The following is a 21,133-nucleotide window of genomic DNA, read 5'->3' on the forward strand; positions in this document are numbered from 1 at the left end:
CGCATTTCCTGCAAGTTGAGCTTGGTTGGAAAGGCTCCCCGGGTCGGTTTGGGGCGAGGACAGCCACGGGGATGTCTGTTTTCTGCTGCAGGCGCGCGCTGCCTCGGATGCACAGAGTGTCTGCATGCATTAAATCCTTGCTGAGTGGGGATAGCAGGACTCTTTCAGGTACTAGCTGGAATTCTCCCGTTAAAAATACCTAGTTGTTATCCTGGATTCAGGTCACGTGAGCCGCCTGGATGAGTTCTTTATTATACTTTCCCTTAATCTATTATTTTGCAAACTAACAGGTGTCCAAGAGTTTATATGTAATATATATATTATATACATATGTATAAAACGTTTGTTCATTTTTGAGAGACAACGCGTGAGTGGGGGAGGGGCAGAGAGAGCAAGAGAGACAGAGACAGAATCCGAAGCAGACTCCAGGCTTAGAGTCGCCAGCACAGAGCCTGACGCGGGGCTCGAACCCACGAACAGAGAGATCATGACCTGAGGTGAAGTTGGACTTAATCCACTGAGCCACCCAGGTGCCCCCAAGATAATTTAAGTGGTCACTTTTGGAAGCCACTGGAACACTGCAGACATATTGTGCATTTCAACCCAAAGCTGCCACTGTCATTGATGTTTAAATTTTTCCATTTTTTAAGACTTAGGGTAAATCTCTGCAGAGAGATCTTCCTGGGAAACTACAATAACAAATTCAGGATATTCTAAAAGGACCAAAGATGAGCTTGGAACAATCACTGTCTTTATTCCTGAACCTTCAGCCGTGACCCCTCCATTTCTACAGATGGACCCAATTTCTTCTGGTCCCAAGGGAGCCATTCTCAATCCTTTCCCTGCAGCTGGGAACTCTCCCATGGGGATTCTGGCTTCTACATGGCTCCTGGGGGACCAGCGGGTGGGTGCGTTCATTTGTCCCCTCAGTGTCACCTCCAGAACATGAGCTGATAAGAGCGACGGGGTCACGGGGATGATGCTAACATGCACTATGTCTCCATTTTGGGGAAGGGAGGGCTACGATGCAGATTCTGATTCAGTAGGGCTGGGAGCTGAGAGCCGCCTCCCTGCTGAGCGTGTAGGAGGCCGGCCACATCTCCAGGCCCTGCAGGGCCCCCGCCTCCCACTCCTCTGTCCTCTCCAGGGTCTGCTCGCCTACACTTTGTCAAACATAACGCTGCGGGTTATTTTACAGGCAAAAATGGGTTTGTTGGAGACAGGAGCCCTACCACCAAGCTGAAACTACAGTCAAACCACGGGGCGGTCCAGTGAAGGCTCATTTATAAAGTTGGGGCTGGGGGGGGGGCGCGTTGTAAACAGTCCATTGGAGTAAACTGGGAGTTGGAAGTGTAGCGGATTCCCATTGGCTGGGCCGTTGCCGGGGCGGGAGGAAAGTCTCTCCTGGTTGGGGTCTGCAGTGGACCAGTAGCCATGGGGCTGAGAGCCTCCGCTGCTGGCCTTCCAACCGCACTCTAAACCAGTTCCCGCTCTCAATGTTCGTAACTTCAACGTGCACATGTGAAACTCAGCAAGAAAGCAGAGGTGAGTTGGAAAGACTGGCTGGTTTTCCAGCCTCCGCGAGCATGGGGAGAACTGGGGACACAAACACCCGGTGACACCTGCACATGGGCCCCCAAGGGTCACAGGGCCCCCAGGCGCTTGCCCCACCCGCACCTGACCCTGTAGGCCTCCAGGCAGCCTCAGGGAAGGGCTGCACCCAGGTCGGCCCAGTTTCCTGACCCTCGTGGCCCTCGCTACTGAGCCCCTGGGACAGGCCCCCAGCTGGGGAGAAGCTGGTTCTGTGCCCTGCTCGGTGAGGCTTTCAGGGGCCTTCCACGGAAGAGCAGCTCGTGTCACCCCCTGCGCCTGCGCGAGCTCCCCAAGGGAGCTGTCCGGTCTCAGCTCTGGGGCTGCTAGCACCCCTCCAAGGTCAGAGTGCACTGACCCCCAAGGCAGGCAGCCCAGCCTGGGGGCCACGAGGGTGACCCCGCTGCCTTGCTCCTCCACGCCCCCTGCACAAGGAGGCCAACAGACAGGGGACCCTATCCCCCTGCACGACCCAGGATATGTTATAAACATTCTCAATTCAGAGTTCAGATTTAATCCACTTTTATGTACAAAACCTCATCTTTTTTATCTCTAAATCTGTCCTTAAGAGTGTATTAAAAATATAAATAATAGTCCTACAAAATTTGAGCCTATAAAAATGAACCCTTTCGCTTCTGTAAAAGGCGTTTTCAACAGGAGATGAGCAACGTTCGCTGTTACACCGCGGGCCCCGGGCCTGTGTGACAAGCCTGCGCTCTCGCTGCCGCTGCTGTCACGTCTGGTTCTCGTGGGAACAGGAGTCCCGGCGTGGGGACCTACGCAGCCCTCAGACGGCCCTCCCACTCGCTTCCGGGCCCAGGCCGCGTGGTTCCATCTCTCCGGGAGTCTTAACCAAAACACGTGGAATGTGGGTGGCGAACGCGGCCGGCTCTACACCAGCTGTCTGTCCCCGTCTTCCTGTCCTTCCCCGAGCGGGTGCAGAGTGTCATCGTCGTCAGACGCGTCCGCTTCCTCCTCGCTTCCCAGCGGCTCTGAGGGGCGCTTTATGCCCCGCTGCTTGGAAACTGCCAGAGCGTACTGGATGTTATAGCGGTTCCAGTCACAGCTGTAAAAAGCGCACAGGAGTCACGTCAGGAAGGGCAGCAGATTTTCTCTTCTATCAAGACTCTGGCTCACCCGGCACCCGCCTTCCCTGTGACCCTGAGAAAAACCAGCCAGGGACTACAGGAGCCCCCTACCTGCCCCTCCTAACTCGGTTTCTGAGCCACCCAGCCCTGCAGGAGTGGCGGCCTTCAAGGACCCAGCGGTAAGACCCACCTCTTCTGGTCTGCCCTCACCGCCCCTGCCCCTGCCCGGACCCCATCCCGATAGCTTCCCCAGCCCCACCAGACACGGAGGAAGGGGCGGGTGCAGAGCTTGAAGGCCTTTTAGAGAGCAGAGAGGGACACTCCCAATCAGGTCAGTCCCCACGTTAACAAAATAAAGGGAAAAAAATCACACCCTTGTCTCCATGTAGGAAGCCACCCAGTGAGAACGAGTTAAAGGTAAGGGACTATCGAGGTGGAATGCCCTGGTGGCTCAGTCACGGCTCTTGATCTCAGCTCAGGTCATAGGTCGTGGGACCGAGCCCTGCGTCCAGAGCCTGCTTGGGACACTCTCTCCTCCTCCCTCTGCTTACGTGTGCATGTGCTTGCTCGCTCTCTCAAAATAAATGAACTTTAAAAAAAACCAAACTGACCCCCCCCCCCAATCTAGGTTTGGCAATGTAACTGAAGTGTTGCTTCCCCAATCAATACACAAAAGCCAACAGCACCCTACACATCAGCAGCATGGACGTCCAAGGAACGAAGCATTTATCACGCATCTACGTGAACGTGACGGAAGAATCCGTCTAACGAGAGGCACTTGGTCTCTGGGACTGAGCTCTGTCGAGTCACGGAAGCCTCAACAGAGAGAAGGCTCTTCTGAGCATGCGGCAGACTTTAACACAGACCCCTTTCGCCCCCTGGCGTGTTCCAGCGGGCGGCCAGGACACTAGAAGGAAGGGCTTGTTGTGGGCTGAAGACTGAGGAGGCAGTCAAGGACTGGCACAGGCCCTGCCTCTAGACACCGGCAGTCACCAGCAAGGGCAGAGAACACACTCCGGAAACAGGGCTGGGACACCTCAACACTGACCCGAAGACCGCAGGCCCCCTACGTGCCCAGTCAACGGGCCCAGGAAAGGCCAAGCGGTGGTGATCACGGCCGCTGTGACTCTGCTGAGCCTCAGGGCGGGGGGCAGAAGGTGCACGAACCACGAACGAACCGTCCGGCGATAGGACAGACAACTCGTTTCGTTGGGGGATCGCTCGAAACTCCCGGCCACACCCGCAGCCCGCCAGCCCCGAGTCCCGCCGCGGGTGGCCCGTGCGCTCCGTTCACCAGGGAAGGAGGGAACACCTCCCAGTGTTTTGTCCCCAAAACAGACGACTCAGGGGGCAGCCCCCAGCGTGGAACCGGCCGGTGATGGGCCACCCCGCCCCACCCACTGACCCCACCAGCCACACGTACAGTTTGGAGACACTGTCCAAGTGCCGCTGGATGCTCTTCTGAAGGAACTGAACGGCCGGCAGCACCTTCCCTGCTCTGGAAAGGAGACTTGTCTCAGCGCACAGCACTCACCGAGGCGCTAGCCGTGCCCTCTCGTGTGTGTGTGTGTGTGTGTGTGTGTGTGTGTGTGTGTGTGCGCGCGCGCGCGCGCGCGCACAAAGCTCCCCCTCTGACCTGCAGCAAAGCACAGCTGAGCGACGGGAGACGGGCGTCACAGCTGACGCACCCCTCACCTAGACTTCAGCTTCTGCCCGTGCACCAGGAGCAATTTCTGGGTCCACATGAGGTAGAATTCCAGGTGGCGAGACACTTCGAAGGAGGAAGCCAAGAACTCCAGCACTTTCTCCACGTACGGCTCAGGAAGCGAGGAGCTGACGACCTCGACTGCGGGGGGAGGAAACTGTACTCACTCTGCAAAGAACTGTCCCGCGGGAGAGAAGGCGAGCGCGGCCTAGACCCCACCCCGCGCGCGCAGGGGCCGAGAAGCTGCCGGGCCCGCCCGGCGCTCACCCTCGTCCCAGGGCACCGACTCCAGGACCTCCTGTAGCAGCGTCCGCTCGTTGAGCCGGAAGGCCATGAGGATGGCCCTGGTCAAGTCCTGCTGGCGCACGGCCGCCCGGATGCGTGCGGGGGTGATGTCGGTGTCCAGCTCAAACGGGTCAAACAGCATCTGGGCGTCCAGGGAGTAGACGAGGAGCCCCTCGGTGGTGGTGGCCGCCCAGCAGCGCCCTGGGAATTAGGCAGTCGGGGGGTTTCCTGAACACCCACTTTCACCTTCCCCGCTTTTACTTAAAAGGCACCGAGTAAGTCCCCGCGGTCCCAAGAGTATCAGCAAGAAAGGGGCACGGGGACGCCCGCCCCCCGCTCCCACCCCAGCCACCAGCCGCTTCAGGGCAGGGCCCGTGTGCCTCCGCTCGCGTCCCGTGAGCACCAGGCCCGGTCAAGTCCTCCGTGAGCCCGTGGGCTTCCGGCTCTGTGGCAATGTGGCGTCCCCACTGTGGAGCCGGCGAGACTGGGCCACGGTCTGCACCCCGACTCGCACGGCCGTACTCGGCCACGTGCCGTTCTGTGCCCTGCTGCCTCTGCCTTCCCGTCGATGCTGGGGAGTGTCGGCCGTCACCCCCCAGACGAGCCCACGGCAACCCCCCTCCTGTCCGCCCTGCGGGACCGCATTTACCTAACGGTCCCAGGCCCTGCGGGCACAGACCCTCCCCTGCCGCACCGCAGACTGGCACACGTGAGGATGCTCGGCGCAGCCGCCTGCCTCTGCCTCAAAGCCCAGCGTGTCGGGAGCGAACAAAGACCACACGTCATGCATGGAGGACAGCAAGGCCCAGAGCCAGCCAGATGCTGTGACCAACCTCGTCACTGGAACAGAGGTGCCAGGCCCACCACGTGCACCGTGGGCCCGGAAGCCCATCGGGACCAACCCCCACGCTTCCCGGCACCCACGACCCACTGGCCGGGGCTCACCGGTGGGAGAGAAGCGAAGCGAAGTCACCCGGATTTCAGGCTTCAAGTGCCGAGAGCTCATGTCACCTGGAACACAGGGGCCTCGCGGTTACAGGGCAGCCCTCCCCCTCCGCGAAAGGAGGGCTGCCCTGCTGCTCCAGGCCCAGCGGGAGCGGCGGCTCTGGCCCCTGGGCCCCGCGGGGAGACTTGTGCCAGGGCCCCAGATGCTGTTTCACGGGCGCCGCTGGCCTCCACAGACGAGCCCCTGGAGCACACGCTCCTGTGGGCGTTCAGCCTGGCCGACAGACACCTGCCCTGTTCTGCGAAAAGCCCTTGGCACAACCCAAAGGCTGAGGGCAGGGTGGCTCCAGTCCCCACCGGCCACTCTGCCAAGCACTCTGTGCAGTGCACGAGACGCACGGCCTCACAGGGCAGCTCTGTGGGGTGGGGGCTCGTCCTCACTGGTCATCGCCTCGTGCATCTCCTCTGGAAACCTGTTTTAGTTTAACTTTTTGAAGTTTATTTCTTATGACAAAGAGAAAGAGAGAAAGAGAGCAGGCGTGGGGGAGGGGCAGGGAGAGAGGGAGAGAGAGCCTCCTAGGCAGGCTCCACACCGTCAGCACAGAGCCTGACGCAGGGCTTGAACCCATGAACCACGAGATCGTGACCGGAGCCGAATTCAAGAGTAGGAGGCTCAGCCAACTGAGCACCCCCAAGGCGCTCCTGAAATTTGTTTTCAAATCTGCGGTGTGAGGGGTGCTATGTTCCAAGCTCAACGACACGTACATCACCTGAGAAAAGGCTCCTCTCTGCCCGGCCCCCAGCCACCTGGAAGCCAGCTCAGCAACACTTCGTGTGTATCTCCCCACAAATTCTCTCTGGGGGCTCTTGACCTCAGGGGGACCAACACATGGGGCTGGGTTCTCACGGGTCCAGCAGACCCCTCAGTCCCCCACACTCACCACCAACAGTGCCTGTTCTGCTCGAGTTGTGACAATCAAAGGTCTCCAGACACGGGGCGCCTGGGTGGCTCAGTCGGTTGAGCGACCGACTTCGGCTCAGGTCATGATCTCATGGTTTGTGGGTTTGAGCCCCGCGTCGGGCTCTGTGCTGATGGCTCGGAGCCTGGAGCCTGCTTCAGATCCTGTGTCTCCCTCTCTCTCTGCCCCTCCCACACTCATGTTCTGTCTCTCTCTGTCTCAGAAACAAACATTAAGAAATTTAAAAAGAAAAACAAAAAGGTCTCCAGACAGGCTGAGAAGCACCCTTGCCCATCACTGAGGGCTCACAGACCCCCCTCTCGTTAAGAGGTTCCTGAGAAGGGGCTCGGTGCAGGCAGGGCTGCTCCAGGGCCCACGGCGATCGTGCGGTCCTGGGTCCGTCACCCAGCCAGTCGCTGAGGAGCTCCCACTCCCCAGCGTGCAGTATGGGCCCGCAGGCACGTGGTGGGGCACAAGCCAGGGCTGGAATGAGCCGACCCAGGCCAGCACAGGGAAGGGGGGGCGGGGAGCTGCACAGCAGCTGCTTGCCCAGGGCTGGCACACAGGCTCTCTAGCTGGCGGTGTCCCCTCCTGACGGTCTACCAGGCCCCCGGCTCTCCTGCCCCGTCCCCGTGAGGGGCACGCACCCTGTGGGCCTCCTGGACCGCCAGCTCCCTGACCCCGGAGCCCTCCCCGTGGCCCACGTGTGGGTGAGCGCGAGGCACAGGGCCGGGTGCCAGCCGCTGAGCCAGGCTGCTGTCACGCGGGTAAAGGAGGTGGGCAGCGCAGCCTGCTGTGGCCGGGGCCTCTGGAGACACGCGGGGCCCTCCGCTCACCTTTCTTCACACCCGGCAGTGGGATCGCGACTCCGTCCTCTGCCCCGGCGTCCTGATCGATTAGCGCCAGGTTGCCAAACTCTGTCATCTTCCTCCGGTTCAGAAATTCCTAGAAGGGCAAAGCTCCAGATGTCTCACTTGTCCCCTGTCCCCTGCCTTCCTCACATGCCACAAATACTGACGGAGACCCGGCCCCGTGTGGGATGCACGTGGGACACGCGTCCCTACCCGCTGCGCAGCAGAACCCGCCCTCAGAGCTGCTGCGGACGCGCAGGGGCCCCGCTGCCACCACCACGGCGGTCAGATTCCCTAACGCGCTGCACCGAGGGCTCCCGTCAGCCTCCACGAGGCCGGCACACGTGGGGCGTCTGCCCCCTCAGCCTGCCGTCCTCAGGGAAACGGGGACGCCCGCGCCCAGAATCCCTCGGGAGGGGGCGGGGACCCAGGCAGGCGCATACACGCCTGGAGCCTCCTCCCGGTCCCCGTGGCGCCAGGACGTGGGGAGGGCAGCCCAGGCCCGGGCACCCGCTCACCTCCATGGCGTCCAGGGAGAGGTTGCGGGAGATCTCGAACTTCTTCCTGAGGATCTGCTCCTTGACGTGATAGATGCACACGAACTTGGACATCCCTCCCGCGAGGACGCTCTGGCCGTCCGCAGAGTAGCACAGAGCAGTGAAGGCCCTGAGCAGAGGGGACACACACACGCTCACCCCAGGGACCCCTAGCGTGTGGCGCTCCCTCAAAGCCCAGCGGGCATCGTCCACGGGGCTCTGGCCTGGGGCTCACAAGGCTCCGAGGCAGCAGGCCCCCCAAGAAGGGACCTCCCAACGGACATGGCCCTTTCACGAAAGGACCGCATGGCTCCAGTCACGATGTTTCCTTGCTGAAGTCAGAAGGAAAAGGAGGCCACCGTGCCTGTCACCCGCAAGGCAACCACGGGCAGGGGGGCCTCCTCGGCCCTGCATCCCCGGAAACCAGGTGCCTACGGGCCTGGCCACGGGAGACGACTGTCCCACATACCAAAGGGCACGACCGACAGAAGAGAAAATAAACACGTTCACGCTTGAAAACACACCAGAGAAAGCGAAGAGAACCCACAGAGCAGAAAAGAGATTTCCAAGGGACAGGTCTGTCGAGGAGCTCCTGTCTCGAATACATACACAGCTCGAGAAACACACAATTAAAACAAGCAAATGCCCTGGACAGACGCTTCTCCAGACACGACGTCCAGACGGCCGCTCGGCCCGCGAAAACGTGTTTGACAGCATCAGTCCTTAAGAAAAAGACAAGTCAGCGCCACATCGAGACATCACCTCACGCCCCGTCCCACACGGCTGTGATTTAGAAAAACTGGCAGTAATGGGCAGGGACGGCGACGGGGACGGGGACGTGGGGAAACCGGGACCCTTCCCGCTGCCGGCGGGGATATCAGATGGTGCCGTCACTTTGCAAAACACTCCAGCAGTTCCTCGAAAAAGTGAACCTGGGTTACCTGGTGACCCCACCCCAAGAGCCACACCCAAAAGGAGCAGAGGCAGGTGTGCAAACACCAGTCCCCGACGGTCCACAAGGCCGAGGGGGGGAAAGACACGGACACCCGCCAACCGCAATCCCAACCCGGGCTCTGCGCCCGCTCACTGAGGAACTCACTTCCCCTTGGCCGAGTGCTTGGCGGTGACCTTGTCCAGCTCCTTCCTGCCCGTCTTGAGGTCGTGCCTGCCCTCAATGGAGCCCGTCTGCACGGCGTTCTCGGGGTCCCAGAAGGTGATCTGTGAGTTCAGTGTGGCGACGGCCAACTCTGCCCCGTCGGGACGGAAGGTCACAGCCAGGGCTGAAAAGAGACGCGTGATCAGGGCCAGAGAAGGAGCCCAGCGCCGGCAGGAGGCCACACCCTCCGTCCTCAGCCGGTGTCAATGCAGGAGAGCCAGGCGGGCACCAGTGGAGGCACACGAAGCTCCCCCAGACAAGCCCCACCCTGCGAGGGAGGCCCCAGGGGGCCGTGCTAGCGAAGGGCAGGGCTCCAACTGCCTCAGGGGGCGAGAGGGTCCAGGTGGGGTCACGAGACAGGCAGGAGGCCAGCCTGCTGGGAGGGGCCGGGGGGTGAGGGGCCAGGCCCGGCGGGGGTGCCGCACACGGAGAGCAGGACACAGGTGATTGACAGAACCGCGGGACAGACTGGACACTGACGACCTGGAGGCCCTGCAGACACAGGCCGCCGGCCGGCCGCGAAGAGCACAAACCAGAGCCGAGCGGGGTGTCGGGAAGCAGAGACACCGCACAGGCCGCGAGTCCCAGGGGCCCACGACGCGAACGTCACGTGTGCGGGGCAGGAAAGCTTCGCCCGCATGCGCAGACGGCCGGAGCCCGGGTGGCGGGGCCTCCCAGCCTACCATCACCCCAGAGTCCTCCCCGAGGCTCCGCCTGACAGCGCTGGCTGCTTCTCGGGGCCAGCGGCTGAGCAAGCGAGCGCGCGAGGCCCCCGACACCGAGGGACACCATGCCCGGGGCGGCGGGGGATCCTGGAGTTACATCTGAACCCACAACCAAGATGGACGGGCAGCGCCCCGTCTAACGCAACCTTCCTCCCTGTGTCAGAACTCCCGCCCGCCAGCCCCCCTCCCCTGGCCCGTGCACCCACCATCCGAGGTCAGGCCCAGCGTCTCCGTGGTCCTCCAGCTGTCAGCCATGTCCCACAGGCGCACCGTCCTGTCCCAGGAGGCGCTGGCCAGGACGGACTTCACGGGGCTAAAGCACAGACTGCTGATGGGGCCCTCGTGGCCGGACAGAACCTGTGGCGACCGAAGAGAAGGTATGAAGAGGCCACCCGCCCCGAGGGTGCTACGCACGAGGTCCCGCTGCCCCGAGGACGCAGGACGGGCTGGCTGTATCCCCGCAGGACGGGAGGAGCCCCGGCCGGAAGCCGGAGCTGCTTGCTCCCCGCGGGTCTGCAGAGGCGCCCCTCCTGCGTGTGGCTGCGCCCCCGACCCCGGCCCCCAGCCGTGCGGCTCTTACGTCCAGGAGCCTGCCCGTCTGCATGGACCAGATGAAGACCTCGAAGGAGTCCTGCGCCCCGGCCGAAACGACCTCCCCGCTGCAGTCCACGGCCACGCAGGAGAACTGGGTGGGCCGTGGAGACGTGAAGGTGCGGAAGTTCCGGTACCTGCCCCGAGACACGAGTCCAGCTGGCAACGCTCAGAGTCCCGGACACCCCCGCTCAGGTTCCTGGGCCCTCCCTGAACCCTCGTGTGTACGCCCGCGACCCTTGCCTCGCGATCACGGCCCGCCCCAGAGAAAGACTGTTAGAAAGGTCACCTGTGGAGGTCAAAGGCACGCACGGTCCCATCCATGGAAGAGGTCACGATGACATAGCCAGTGGCAGTGAAGGTCACGCCGGTGACCCCACTCGAGTGCTCCGTGAAAGTGACGAAGCAGAAGCCACTGAGGGTGTTCCACACCTTGACCTGCAGCGCGGAGGGAGGCCGGCACCAGCTCAGGACCACGCACACGCACACATGTGCACACTCCACCGTGTGCCCACCGAGCCTAGAGACGCCATCTGCCCCTTGCCTCTCTGCCGCCTCCACGTGAGGGAGGGTAGAGGTCTGTGGGGCCTGTGTCGCCCTGGGGCGTACCCGCACCCACATGCCACGGCTGCCACCACGGACAAGTGGGCACACGTGTGCGGGAATCCGAGTCAGAGACAGAGAAACAGCCAGCCGGCCCCGGGTCATTTGTGAACCCCTCCCCGCGAGCCCAGATGGAGCGGGGTGAGCCCGTGAGTTCCGGGCTGAACCCCGGAGCTGGAGTCTGGGTCTCCCCGGCTGGGCCAGCCCCCAGTGCCCCAGCCAGCAGACAAGGCCCCACGTCCTTCCCACCCCAGGCCACGGCCCTGGTCACCTGACCAGCCCCACCTTGCCGTCATCCCCGCCGGTGACGATGTACTGCCCGTCGGGGGAGTAGGCCAGAGACACCATGCTGTTGAAATGGCCCTGCTGCTTGAGCACGTAGGACTCACTCTGCCACTCCCACACCAGCAGCTGGCCCAGGCCTACGGAGCACACGTGGGGAGGGGCTGGGGACCTGCCCACCATACTGTGCCCCACGCCCCATCGGGTCCTGCCTTGTGCCGGCACCAGACCGCCCGACCCACCGAGGCCAGTGCCTCTGTCACCCTCCACCTGAGTGAGGGAACCCGGCAGGGACGCTGCCACCCCGTGTCACTGCCTCGCGGCAGCCCCGTCACCTAACGCAGCCCACCCGAGGCCCACGGCCATGGGCCCGGCTGATGGAGACAGGGGCTCAGCAAGCGAGGCATCGCTCGTGGACTTGCACCGCTGCTCCTGACGAGGGCCGCTGGCCGACCAGCCGTGCTCGCTGGCACCGGGCCCCGGAGGCGAGGGGGCCACAGGCGGTCGTCCTGGGACAGGAGCTCCGTTCTTGTTCTGGCCGGACCCCGCACAAAGACGAACCTGCGCAGCCAAAGGCGATCCAGTCTCCGGAGCCGTTGACAGCGATGGAAGCGACCCTCTGATCGGAGACACTGGGCAGGAAGGCGGGGCATCTGAAAAGGGCGGGCAGGCGGCTCCACGAGCCCACTCTGCTCCCCGCCCGCCTGGCCGTCCCACAGCCTCACCTCGCACGGCCCCGCACTACTCCCCGCCGTCGTCCGGTGGGGCCGGCGAGCACGCGTGCAACCCGCCATTCCCCCCGGCCCTCACCTCAGGGAGTGGATGAGGTTGAACTCGGGGAGCTCGTGAAGGTGGAAGATTCCAGAAGCAAAGCCGGTGACCAAGAGGTGGGTCTTTTTGTGAAAGGCCGCAGCAGTCAGGTTGTTGAAATCTCCCTCCTTATTGAAAAAGTACCTAAATGGACGGGGGGTCAGAAGAGCCGTGGATGGAGAGCCGGGGCGCCAGGCCCATCTCATGCCTGTGCCCCAGGCCAGGCGCCCCGGCTCCATGCAGGACACGGGCCCTGCTGCAGCCCGTGTCTGCCCGAGGCTCTCCCCTCCCTGACCCTGCACCTGGGACACCAGGAGGCCTCCCGGCTGGTTCCCAGGCCCTCTGTGCCTCCTTGTCACATCTCAGCCTTGGAGGGCGCGAGGCCCCCGCCAGCCTCTGTGAGGACACCTACTTGGCCAGCCGAGAGTATTTCACTTTTCCCTGCTGCTCCTCCGGGGCCGGTGCGGTTTTCCCCCGGACTGTGGTCTCCTCCTCCCGCTCCTCCTCCTCCTCCTCTTCCCCCTGCAGCAGATCTGCCTTCCAGCCCGTGGGGGCTTTCGGCCTCAGGCCTTCGGGGGAGGTGTCACACTGCCACACACACAGGGCCCCGTCCTGGCTGATCGTGTACAGCTGGAAAAGGAAGCGTGTGGGAGTGGGCACGGGTCAGCCCGCGCCAGCCACGTGGTGGACAAAATCCCACGTAGCTACATCCGTCTGCAGCCTGCCCCTGAGCACTGGCAGAGACGATGGCCAACGGGCAGCCAACAGGTGCCGCTGGCTCCTGAACACCCCCAGGTAACCCGGGGGGCACCTGTGTCTACGGGGGCGGGGGGGGGGCAGCTGGCGCGTAGCTGAGATCTGGGACGCCATCGGGCAAGTGAAACATACATCTAGGCTGCCGGATTCAAAGAAGCAAGCCACGATCGCGTCCTTGTGTCCTCCCAGCGCATAGTAGAGGAGGTTGTCCCAGCGCTCAGCTCCGAAAACCCACGTGGACATGTCTTTGCTCCCGACCGCAAAGCACCTGGACAAAAGAGACTCAGCTCGTCCTCGGGGTTTGTGGTGGAGCTCCACACAAGCGCGGGGGAGAGACCCAGGGAGAGCAGCCGGGCCTGCACTGCACCGATCTGCGTGTCTTGGTGGACGGGTCACTGCCCTCCCCACAGGGCAGCCCAAGGGAGCCCTGAGAATGGACCACCATGCCCACGGGGTGCCGCGTGGGGGGCCCTGCTTAGGGCATGAACACAGGCAGACGCGGGAATAGACATCGCCTCGCGGAAGAGGCGGGAAGGCATGGCTACAGGGCGCCGCCCCTGCCCGCCCATAGAGGAGCCACGCACTAGGAGCACGAGGCCATCTCCCGCAGACGCACTGGGAACCGCCCGCGACTGAGCCCCACCTCTCACCCGGCGGTGGCCGGTGTGCAAAGCGGCACTGACCCCCAGCCTCCACTGTCCCCGTGCACAGAGTACAGGGCAGCTGGGAGCGAGCAAGCGGCTGAGGTGCCTTTCAGGGCGGTTAGGGATGCGGCCGTGAGGGGACGGGGCCGGCCCCCATGTTGGGAGCAGCTCCCGGCTCTGCCGTGGACACAGCTGCTCCGCCCATCTGGTGGCACCGACTGGGCCGTGTCACACCGGATACAGCATCCCCAGCAAGGCTGCCATCCCGCGCTCCGGTGTCCAGGGGCGGATGCCCCAGGCAGCGCGGGCCCCACTCAGAACCAGGAGCCCATCCTGCCTCCAGCACCTCGTGAGGCTGGACGGAGGCCACTCCAGACCGAAACTCTGGTCTTCGACAAGAGTCACCAGGCTCCCCCCCGCCCCCCCCCCCAACAAGAGGCCAGCTACTAGGCGTCCCCCTCAGGCCCCGCCCGCAGGCCTCACCGGGAGTCGTCCGTCCAGTCGATGCACGTGGTCTCATCGTATGGCCCAAAGTAGGTTTTGTCCAGGACGAACGCGTTGAATTCCCGCTTCCTCCCAGGAGCGTGGTACATCTGAGCGATGTTGCCTTTTGTGACAACGAACTTCCTGCCACAGAAAAGGGGCCATTGATCCATAAGACCCATGGAGTCCCGAGACCAGCTCAGCCTCTGAGGACAGTGCACGTGCTACGAGGCGATTTCCTACGAGAGGCAAAACATAGGGGCCTGCCTCTCCATGGCCCCCAGGTCCCCTCTCCTCCCACAGGGACTGAGGCCAAAGAAGGACAGGTGGACAGTCAGAGAGACAGACCGACCCTGCAGGCACCCTGAATGCTGCCACACCTCTGGCCGCCCGCCAGCCTGGGACAGACGCCCCGGGAGCCGGAAGGACAACAGGGCTCTGCACGCCGGGCGCTGGGGAGTGGCCACTGCCTTGGAGGCCGTTCTAAGCAGTTTCTGAGTGTGGACGTGGAACGGGGGCTCGCGGCCGAAATCCAGGGCTGCCCCCTCCAGGGCACATCCGGGTCAGCCTGGGTGTGAGCATGCTGGGAACCGGCCCTCTCTCCTGTGGCCCTTGAACCCAGAGCAAGGCTGGGTCCAGCCAGGGCCCTGTCTGCACACAACATTCTCACTGTGCACGTCGAGGCTGGGGGTCAGTGACACTCAGGGACAGGGGCCCCTCTGTGGCTCTGCTGTCTGGAGGCCACAATGTCCTCCTGAGGACAGTGGCTGTTCTGGAGGTGGTCCTGGACAAGGACCTTCGGAATCTCCCGCTCAGGGTGGGAACCCCAGCCCTCAAGGAGGGGGAGCGGGGCCTGTGGCCGTGCAGTCCTGCGGGAGCCCAGACACACATGAAGATGAGGCCTGAGCACAGGCTCCCGCGCTACCACCTCCCGTCGAAAGAGCCCCCCCCCGAGCCCCGCCGCGCAGGTCACGGAGGCCGCGCCAAGCCCTCACCTGCCGTCAGGGGAGAAGGACACGCTGTGCACGGAGCCCTTAAAGTGGAAGTGATGGAGCACGGACCTGCAGACCAGGCTGACCAGCAGCGCATCCCCCCCTGCAGGAAGGGAAAGTGGCGGATGTGCGGTCGCCCCAGACGGGACACCCAGGCGCATCTGCGTCCCCCCCCCCCCCCCCGCCCCCAAACCCTCATCCCAAAGCCCGCCCGGGCCGCAGGCAGGACCGCGGAGGCCTGCCTACACCCCCAGCGGGACAGGGTGACGGCCTCGTGTGCCCCAACCACCTGAGCCGCTGTTTCCCGGCCAAGGGCACTTACCTTCATCGACGATGATGGCCAGGCGGCCGTCTGGGGACAGCCCGACACACTTAACGTTGTACCGAGTGGCCAAGGGCAAAGTGCTGGATTTGTTGCTAGGAGACAAAACCAGAGCCGTGTCCTTGGTCTCAGTTGTCAGACGAGGGGGGCAGGGGTGGCCTGAGACCCTTCCCCTCCCCACCCTTCCTGTCCCTTCCTGGCTCTGGGGCCAGAGCTCCCGGTTGGGAGAGCAGAAAGAAAAACAGGTCCTCGGAGAGTATCTGGTAAAGCAGATTAAAAACCTTAAAACTGGGCTTCGGTTTGCCAATTTTGTTTGTAGAACCACATCTGGGGAGAATTTTACAGACGTTACAAAGTCGGAAAACTGGAAACAAGCTACACGTTAACAGAAAGGATTAACCACAAGGTCGGCACACGTAGGCAGAACTGTTCTTACAGAGCTGGGAGAGTGTGCAAAAACGCAAAAAAAAACCGTTAAAGACGGGTAACCGCTGCTTAGAGTCTAACTTGGTTCCCTGCTGTCCTACTTTCTAGTTTTCCTCCAACGAGCGCGTGCTCCTTGCTCCAGCAAGCCCCAGCAGATGTCATTTAAACGCCCCGGCAGCCGTGACAGTCAGGCCTGCACTTGGCCCTGAGTTCCCCCACAAGCACTGCTCTCAGGAGCTTCAGAAGTCCCCCTCGGCAAAGACGTGGACCATCGTCCCACCGTACAGACAGGCTGAGGCCCGCAGAGCAGGACAGAAACCCAGGCGACAGGAGGGTCTCACCCCGGCCACGCGACTGTGGGAAGCAGTGACAACCGCCCAGGAGTCCTTCCCCTTGAGAAGGACAGAGCCACATGCTCGTCCGGGAGGACAGCACACCCAGCAGGCAGAACTGAGCCGCAGTGAGCCGGCGACAACGCAGCCCAGCAGCGGAAGCTCTGCCCTGGAGGTGAGGCCAACAACCTAGATACTGGGCTTCCGCTGAGGGACCAGGCGCACTCCTGACCCGCTGACACTCTGTACACCCTGGAACAGGCTTTCGGGCTGCGGCATTTAACGGGGGCACTAGTGAGAGGAAGGCGCGGTCAGCTTTTGCCCACACGCCATAGCGGTCACCGTCGTTAACATCTTGGTAACGCACTTACTTCTTAAGGTCAAACACCGTCACTCTGTTTCCCACAGGACTAATAACTGAATTTCCATCGCATGTAAAATTTAAGTTTCCACACCGATAGACTGTCCCCAGCAAATTCGAAAACTGGAAAGAAAATAAAGCCATCTTAACACAACAAAAGTACAAAAGTCTCAATTTCGGGAAAGGGCTAAAGGAGGCCTCTCTCTGGTCACGGAGACAGCACAGACTCCCTGCTCCCCCCCAGGTCCCTGGTCATTCCTGGGGTCCCTCCACGCATCCCCTGGGACACTTGCTGGCCACCTGTGCAGCCCAGCCTTGAGCGAGACGGAAGAAAGCAAAGTGAGCCCAACCCCCAGGGGCCCTAAGCTCCTGCTGAGGTGGGAGAGGGGCACTGGGAGTATGTGGGACGCGTACAAGGACAGAGGCGTTTGCCAAGTGCAGAAGAGAACAGGACCCACGTTTCAGGAGGAGAAAAGGGCACTCCAAGGGCATCTGGGGCTCAAGGTTTCTTGAACAAAGTAACCTGCTGGGCTCCAATTTATTAGCTGATTCATTCATTCGTCGCCAAACTCATGTGTTCCCTGGACATGAGGCTGGACGCTGGGGTCTGTGCCCTGATGCCCTCATAGTCTATGTCCAGGGGGCGGGGCACTGAAGAAGGAACTACAGAGCGTGTGTAGCGATTGGAAGAGAGAGGTAGTTCCGAGACTGGTCAGGGAAGGACCCCTGGAGGGGCCGTCAGAACCAGAACCTAGAGAGAAGGAGCCAGCAGGGCCAGCGTCTGGAAGTGATGACCCTCATAACCTCAGGGAGCTCAGAGGGAGAAGCCTGGCCAGCCGAGAACATTTTAAGCAGAGGCCAGCTGTGATTCAAATCCCCCCCACCCTTTTTTTTTTTTAAGGCCATGCTCACCACAGCGGGAACAACAGGGAGAGCAGGGAGGCGGTTCGGTGATGCTGTCCCGACCAGGAAGGTGGCCCCAAGGAATGGAGACAGCGGGTGAAGTGCAGCCGCCAGAGAGGAGCTGGCTATGGGCGGGAAGAGAGCCGCCACCCAGCCCCTCCTGGTTTGGGTGGCAGGGGAAGAGAGCACTGATGGGCAAGCGCCAGCAAGTGCGGGGTAGCGCTGAAGAAGGCCTGCGCTGTGGCCAGAGCCAGGCCAAGGCGCTAAGGACCTGGCACGAACCAGGGAGAGAGGCACGCGACCAGGCAGGAGGCCGGGGGCAGAACTACCCTCAAGAATTGGGACCCACAAGGTGTGGACGGGGTAAACCTCCAGTGTCCCCACCATCGGGCAGCCACGTGACCCTGACAGCGAAGGAAGATGAAGGCGACGTTCCGGGGCTCGGCTCCGCGGCTCCTCTGCCCGCGTGCAGCCGGGAATCAGGCCTTCAGTCCAGGGCTGGCCTGTCAATGCTCATCCCGCTAGGGCTCCGTTCTCTCCCACCCACACCTGCCGCTTGGGGGCCGGGGCCCGCCTCTCCGTCCGGGTCCGGGATGTCCGCCCATGGCCCTGGGGCCGGCCGCGCAGGTTACAGGCTGAGAGACGGTGCGGCCCCACCGCCCCCCACCCCGGACCCAGCCCCGCGGCCTCGCTCACCCGGTAGGCGAACTTCATCGCGGCTGCCGCACGTGTGCTGTCGGGCAGCCTCTGCCTCCAGGACTGCCAACCCCAAGAGAGCGCTTCCGGGAGTGGCCGCGGCGCCGCACCACGGCGCCCCCAGGCGACCCGGAGGGACGGTGCAGCCCGAGACTTAGCCCTGCCCACAGGCCACGCCCCCTTCTCCCTGAGGCAGTGTCCCGGCCCGCGGGTCCCGCCCCCACTCCTCCCCGAGGTGGAGTCTCAGCCTCCGACTCCTCCCCGAGGCGGAGACCTAGCTCTCAGGCCCGCCCCCGCTCCTCCCCGAGGCGGAGCCCGCGAGCCACGTCCCCACCCCAGGCGGAGTCCTATCCCGCAGGCCCCGCCCCCGCTCCGTCCAGAGGCTGAGCCCCGCCCATGCCCCTTTCCCGTGGCGGAGTCCCCGCCCGCAGGCCCGCCCCGCTTCCTTCCTGAGGCGGAGCCTCAGCCCGCAGGCCCGCCCCCTCTCCTCCACAAGGCGGAGCCGGAGCTCTCGAACCACGCCCCTACCCCCAGACAGAGTCCTATCCCGCAGGTCCCGCCTTCGCTCCTTCCCAAAGCTGAGCCCCGCCCAGGCCTCCTGCCCGAGGCGGAGTCCCAGCTCGTGGGCCCCGCCCCCATCGCACCCCGAGGCGGGGCGTGAGACTGCCGGCCCCGCTCCCCGCGCCCGGAGCCGCGCACCCGTGGGTACCAAGCAGGGCTGGGGCTCTGGCTTTCTTGGGTCCCGCTTGCGCCGCTGCCCAGAAGGTTCACGTCCTGAGTGGGTGAGGCGCTCCGACCCCACGCTTAATTATTTAAGCTCTGCATTATGAATGGGGGGACCAAAAACAAGGAGACTGAGTAAACTAAAGAAATTGTATCAGCGATGCTACCAAACCTCACAAAGGCAATTAACTCCATTGGCAGATAGAGCTACCAAAAAAAAAAACAAAAACAAAAACAAAAAAACCCACAACCCCAAGCCCTTAACACTCAAATGTCTTTGTTCCTGTCTGCTATTGTTCCTGTAGGGTAATGAATTATGAAAAAATCCCTTGTGTTCCCCACAAAGCAAATAATCTATGCTTCGAGTCAGGAAGAAGGATTAGGGAGAGAAAACCAGAAAATTCTTTAACTTCACACACTCAACTTTCATGTTCCTCACCAAAAGAATGAAGTTCAAAACAGCAAAGTTTCTTCTTAAAATCTGTATTTTCAGAATTATAATGCTTACATTTTAAACAGTCTTAATACAATGGTTTTAGTCTAACAATATATTACAGAATAATGTGAAAAATGACTCTCGTAGTAAACCATGAAAATGGAATTAATACCTGCAGTGTCAAAGTCACCAACTTGTCACCTTTTCCAGTCACAGAATCCCGGCAAATTGTATTAAGGATACTTTTGGGTCTTACGGCCTGACGTACATGATGAATAAATTTAGAGAAAGGGGGCACTTTCATGAAAAATCAAATTCCAAAATCACGTAGGGTTTATTTTAAAGATCACAGTTGACTGCAGAACATTTAGATCAGTGTAGTTTGTTCTTTAAAAAGTAGTATCCTTTTCATTCAATGCACACTTCTGGAGTGTTTCTTTCATTTCATTTTGTAACTCACTCTTCTTTTAAACACTAAAGACAAACTGGATAGTAGCCTGTGTGTATTTTCTCTACTGACTATGGGATATCAACCAAGACTCCCTTATATAAGAATCCAACCCACGACCGGCTGTGCTGACAATGGACCGTAGGTAATAGTCATTTTCAGATTAAATACAATTTTCACATTAGATCAGAAGTTATAACTTTTCCAATCATAGGAAATCCCATGAAATTCACCAAAATTATAACTTATTTCCTTTTCCACTTGCTAGTATTTACATGTTCCACAGATATTTGTAAAACAGCTGCACATTCTGCTTTTTAGCTGCACATTCCATATCTGGCTTCACAATTATTCAACAGCTGCTACATCTTTACTAACAAAACCAGCCTGTCGCAAACACATGAGCCTTATTTTATTGTAAACACAACAAAAATCGAATTACTGTCTTCAAGAAAAAAAAAAAGACGAAGGTATAGGTAACATTTTTCTTTCGGGTAAAATGAAACAAAATAAAAACAGAGGCACCCTTGTAACTTAGGTTGCAAAAGATCTCTCAGGTAATTGGGGGAAAAAACCGAACCTCCAATAAATTTTATTTCATATAAATTGAGGACAGTAAGAAGCCACCATGAACATTTTGGATTTCCCCTTCCTTTTCTCCCTCTCTATATATTACGTAATTAGAGAATTTCATCCTGGGATTGGAACCTAGACACACACACACACACACACACACACACACAATCAAACAGAAATAAGGTAACCATCGAATCACACGTCCCCTTCCGGAGTGTAGAGGGAAAGCCGCATTAGGCACGGTGGCTCCGAGACTGACCACGTGAGGTGTTTCGGGCGGAATCACATCTCAAACATCTCTTCATCCACAGGGCTTGGCAGATCCGTAGGGCAATCATCAATTTTTACAACAAAACAAACATTTTAGAAACCCTAAACTATCATTAGACTCCGAAGCTCTAATTTGCCTAGTTGACCAAGTTTATTAGTTTTAAAGTGCACCTAAGGAAGATTAATTTCTGAAAAGTTTAATTAAACTCACAAATATTGATCTTCTTTACGTATCTCCAATTTCTGTAAACGAAAAAGACACAGGGTGGGGTGCGGGGGAATCACACCACCTTATTTTCTGAGTGATTTGAGAGACAACACAGAAGCGTGGGAACAAGGACTCTGATCTGCCCCTGCACCCCCGCAGCCCCAAGTCCCCGCCACCCCCTCAACGCCAGCCTCCTCCAGCCTCTCTCTGGCAGGTGACAAGCAGGCCCCTTTCCTCTCCAGCTGGGCGTGAGGCCGTGCCCTCTGGGCCTGACCGCACTCCCTTTCTGCATCAGCCTGCCGGGCTCCGTTCTGACCACGCTTTCCCGGGGAAGTAAGAGTTCTCTTATGTACAAAAATACATTGCTTTGGAGAGCTGGAAAAGGTTTCATACAGCCAACACTTATTTACAAGCCGTGACTCTCACACCAG

General features: G+C 60.5%; 1 protein-coding gene across 2 annotated transcripts; it reads right to left on the bottom strand.

The window, feature by feature from the left end:
* Window positions 1-2,084: 2,084 nt before the first annotated feature.
* Window positions 2,085-18,169, bottom strand: PWP2 (PWP2 small subunit processome component). Of its 2 annotated transcripts, none has more exons than XM_043593471.1 (21): window positions 18,042-18,169; window positions 16,453-16,565; window positions 15,324-15,418; window positions 15,005-15,104; window positions 14,010-14,153; window positions 13,015-13,150; window positions 12,539-12,756; window positions 12,127-12,270; window positions 11,878-11,948; window positions 11,320-11,456; window positions 10,721-10,869; window positions 10,421-10,568; window positions 10,047-10,197; window positions 9,059-9,239; window positions 7,942-8,089; window positions 7,409-7,517; window positions 5,614-5,679; window positions 4,651-4,869; window positions 4,374-4,524; window positions 4,102-4,176; window positions 2,085-2,656 (listed from the first exon to the last, which is right to left on the bottom strand). In XM_043593471.1, the coding sequence occupies exons 1-21, from the start codon at window positions 18,057-18,059 to the stop codon at window positions 2,482-2,484; spliced, it is 2,748 nt and encodes a 915-aa protein (XP_043449406.1). In that variant the 5' UTR covers window positions 18,060-18,169; the 3' UTR covers window positions 2,085-2,481. The 2 variants fall into 2 exon arrangements, with proteins under 2 accessions (XP_043449406.1, XP_043449405.1); XM_043593470.1 differs by lacking the exon at window positions 18,042-18,169 and adding an exon at window positions 17,355-18,014.
* Between the last annotated feature and the right edge of the window lie 2,964 nt (window positions 18,170-21,133).

The sequence above is a fragment of the Prionailurus bengalensis genome, chromosome C2, assembly GCF_016509475.1.
Source record: "Prionailurus bengalensis isolate Pbe53 chromosome C2, Fcat_Pben_1.1_paternal_pri, whole genome shotgun sequence".
Classification (NCBI taxonomy): Eukaryota; Metazoa; Chordata; class Mammalia; order Carnivora; family Felidae; genus Prionailurus; species Prionailurus bengalensis.

Excerpts from the sequence above, each read along its gene's own strand:
- PWP2 (XM_043593470.1), bottom strand. The coding sequence starts at position 17,732 with ATGGTGGGGACACTGGAGGTTTACCCCGTCCACACCTTGTGGGTCCCA. Across the intron at positions 15,105-15,323 it reads GGCCATCATCGTCGATGAAG|GGGGGGATGCGCTGCTGGTC; the intron begins GTAAGTGCCCTT and ends CCCTTCCTGCAG. Across the intron at positions 9,240-10,046 it reads GCTGGGCCTGACCTCGGATG|CCCTGGCTGTGACCTTCCGT; the intron begins GTGGGTGCACGG and ends GTCTCTTTTCAG.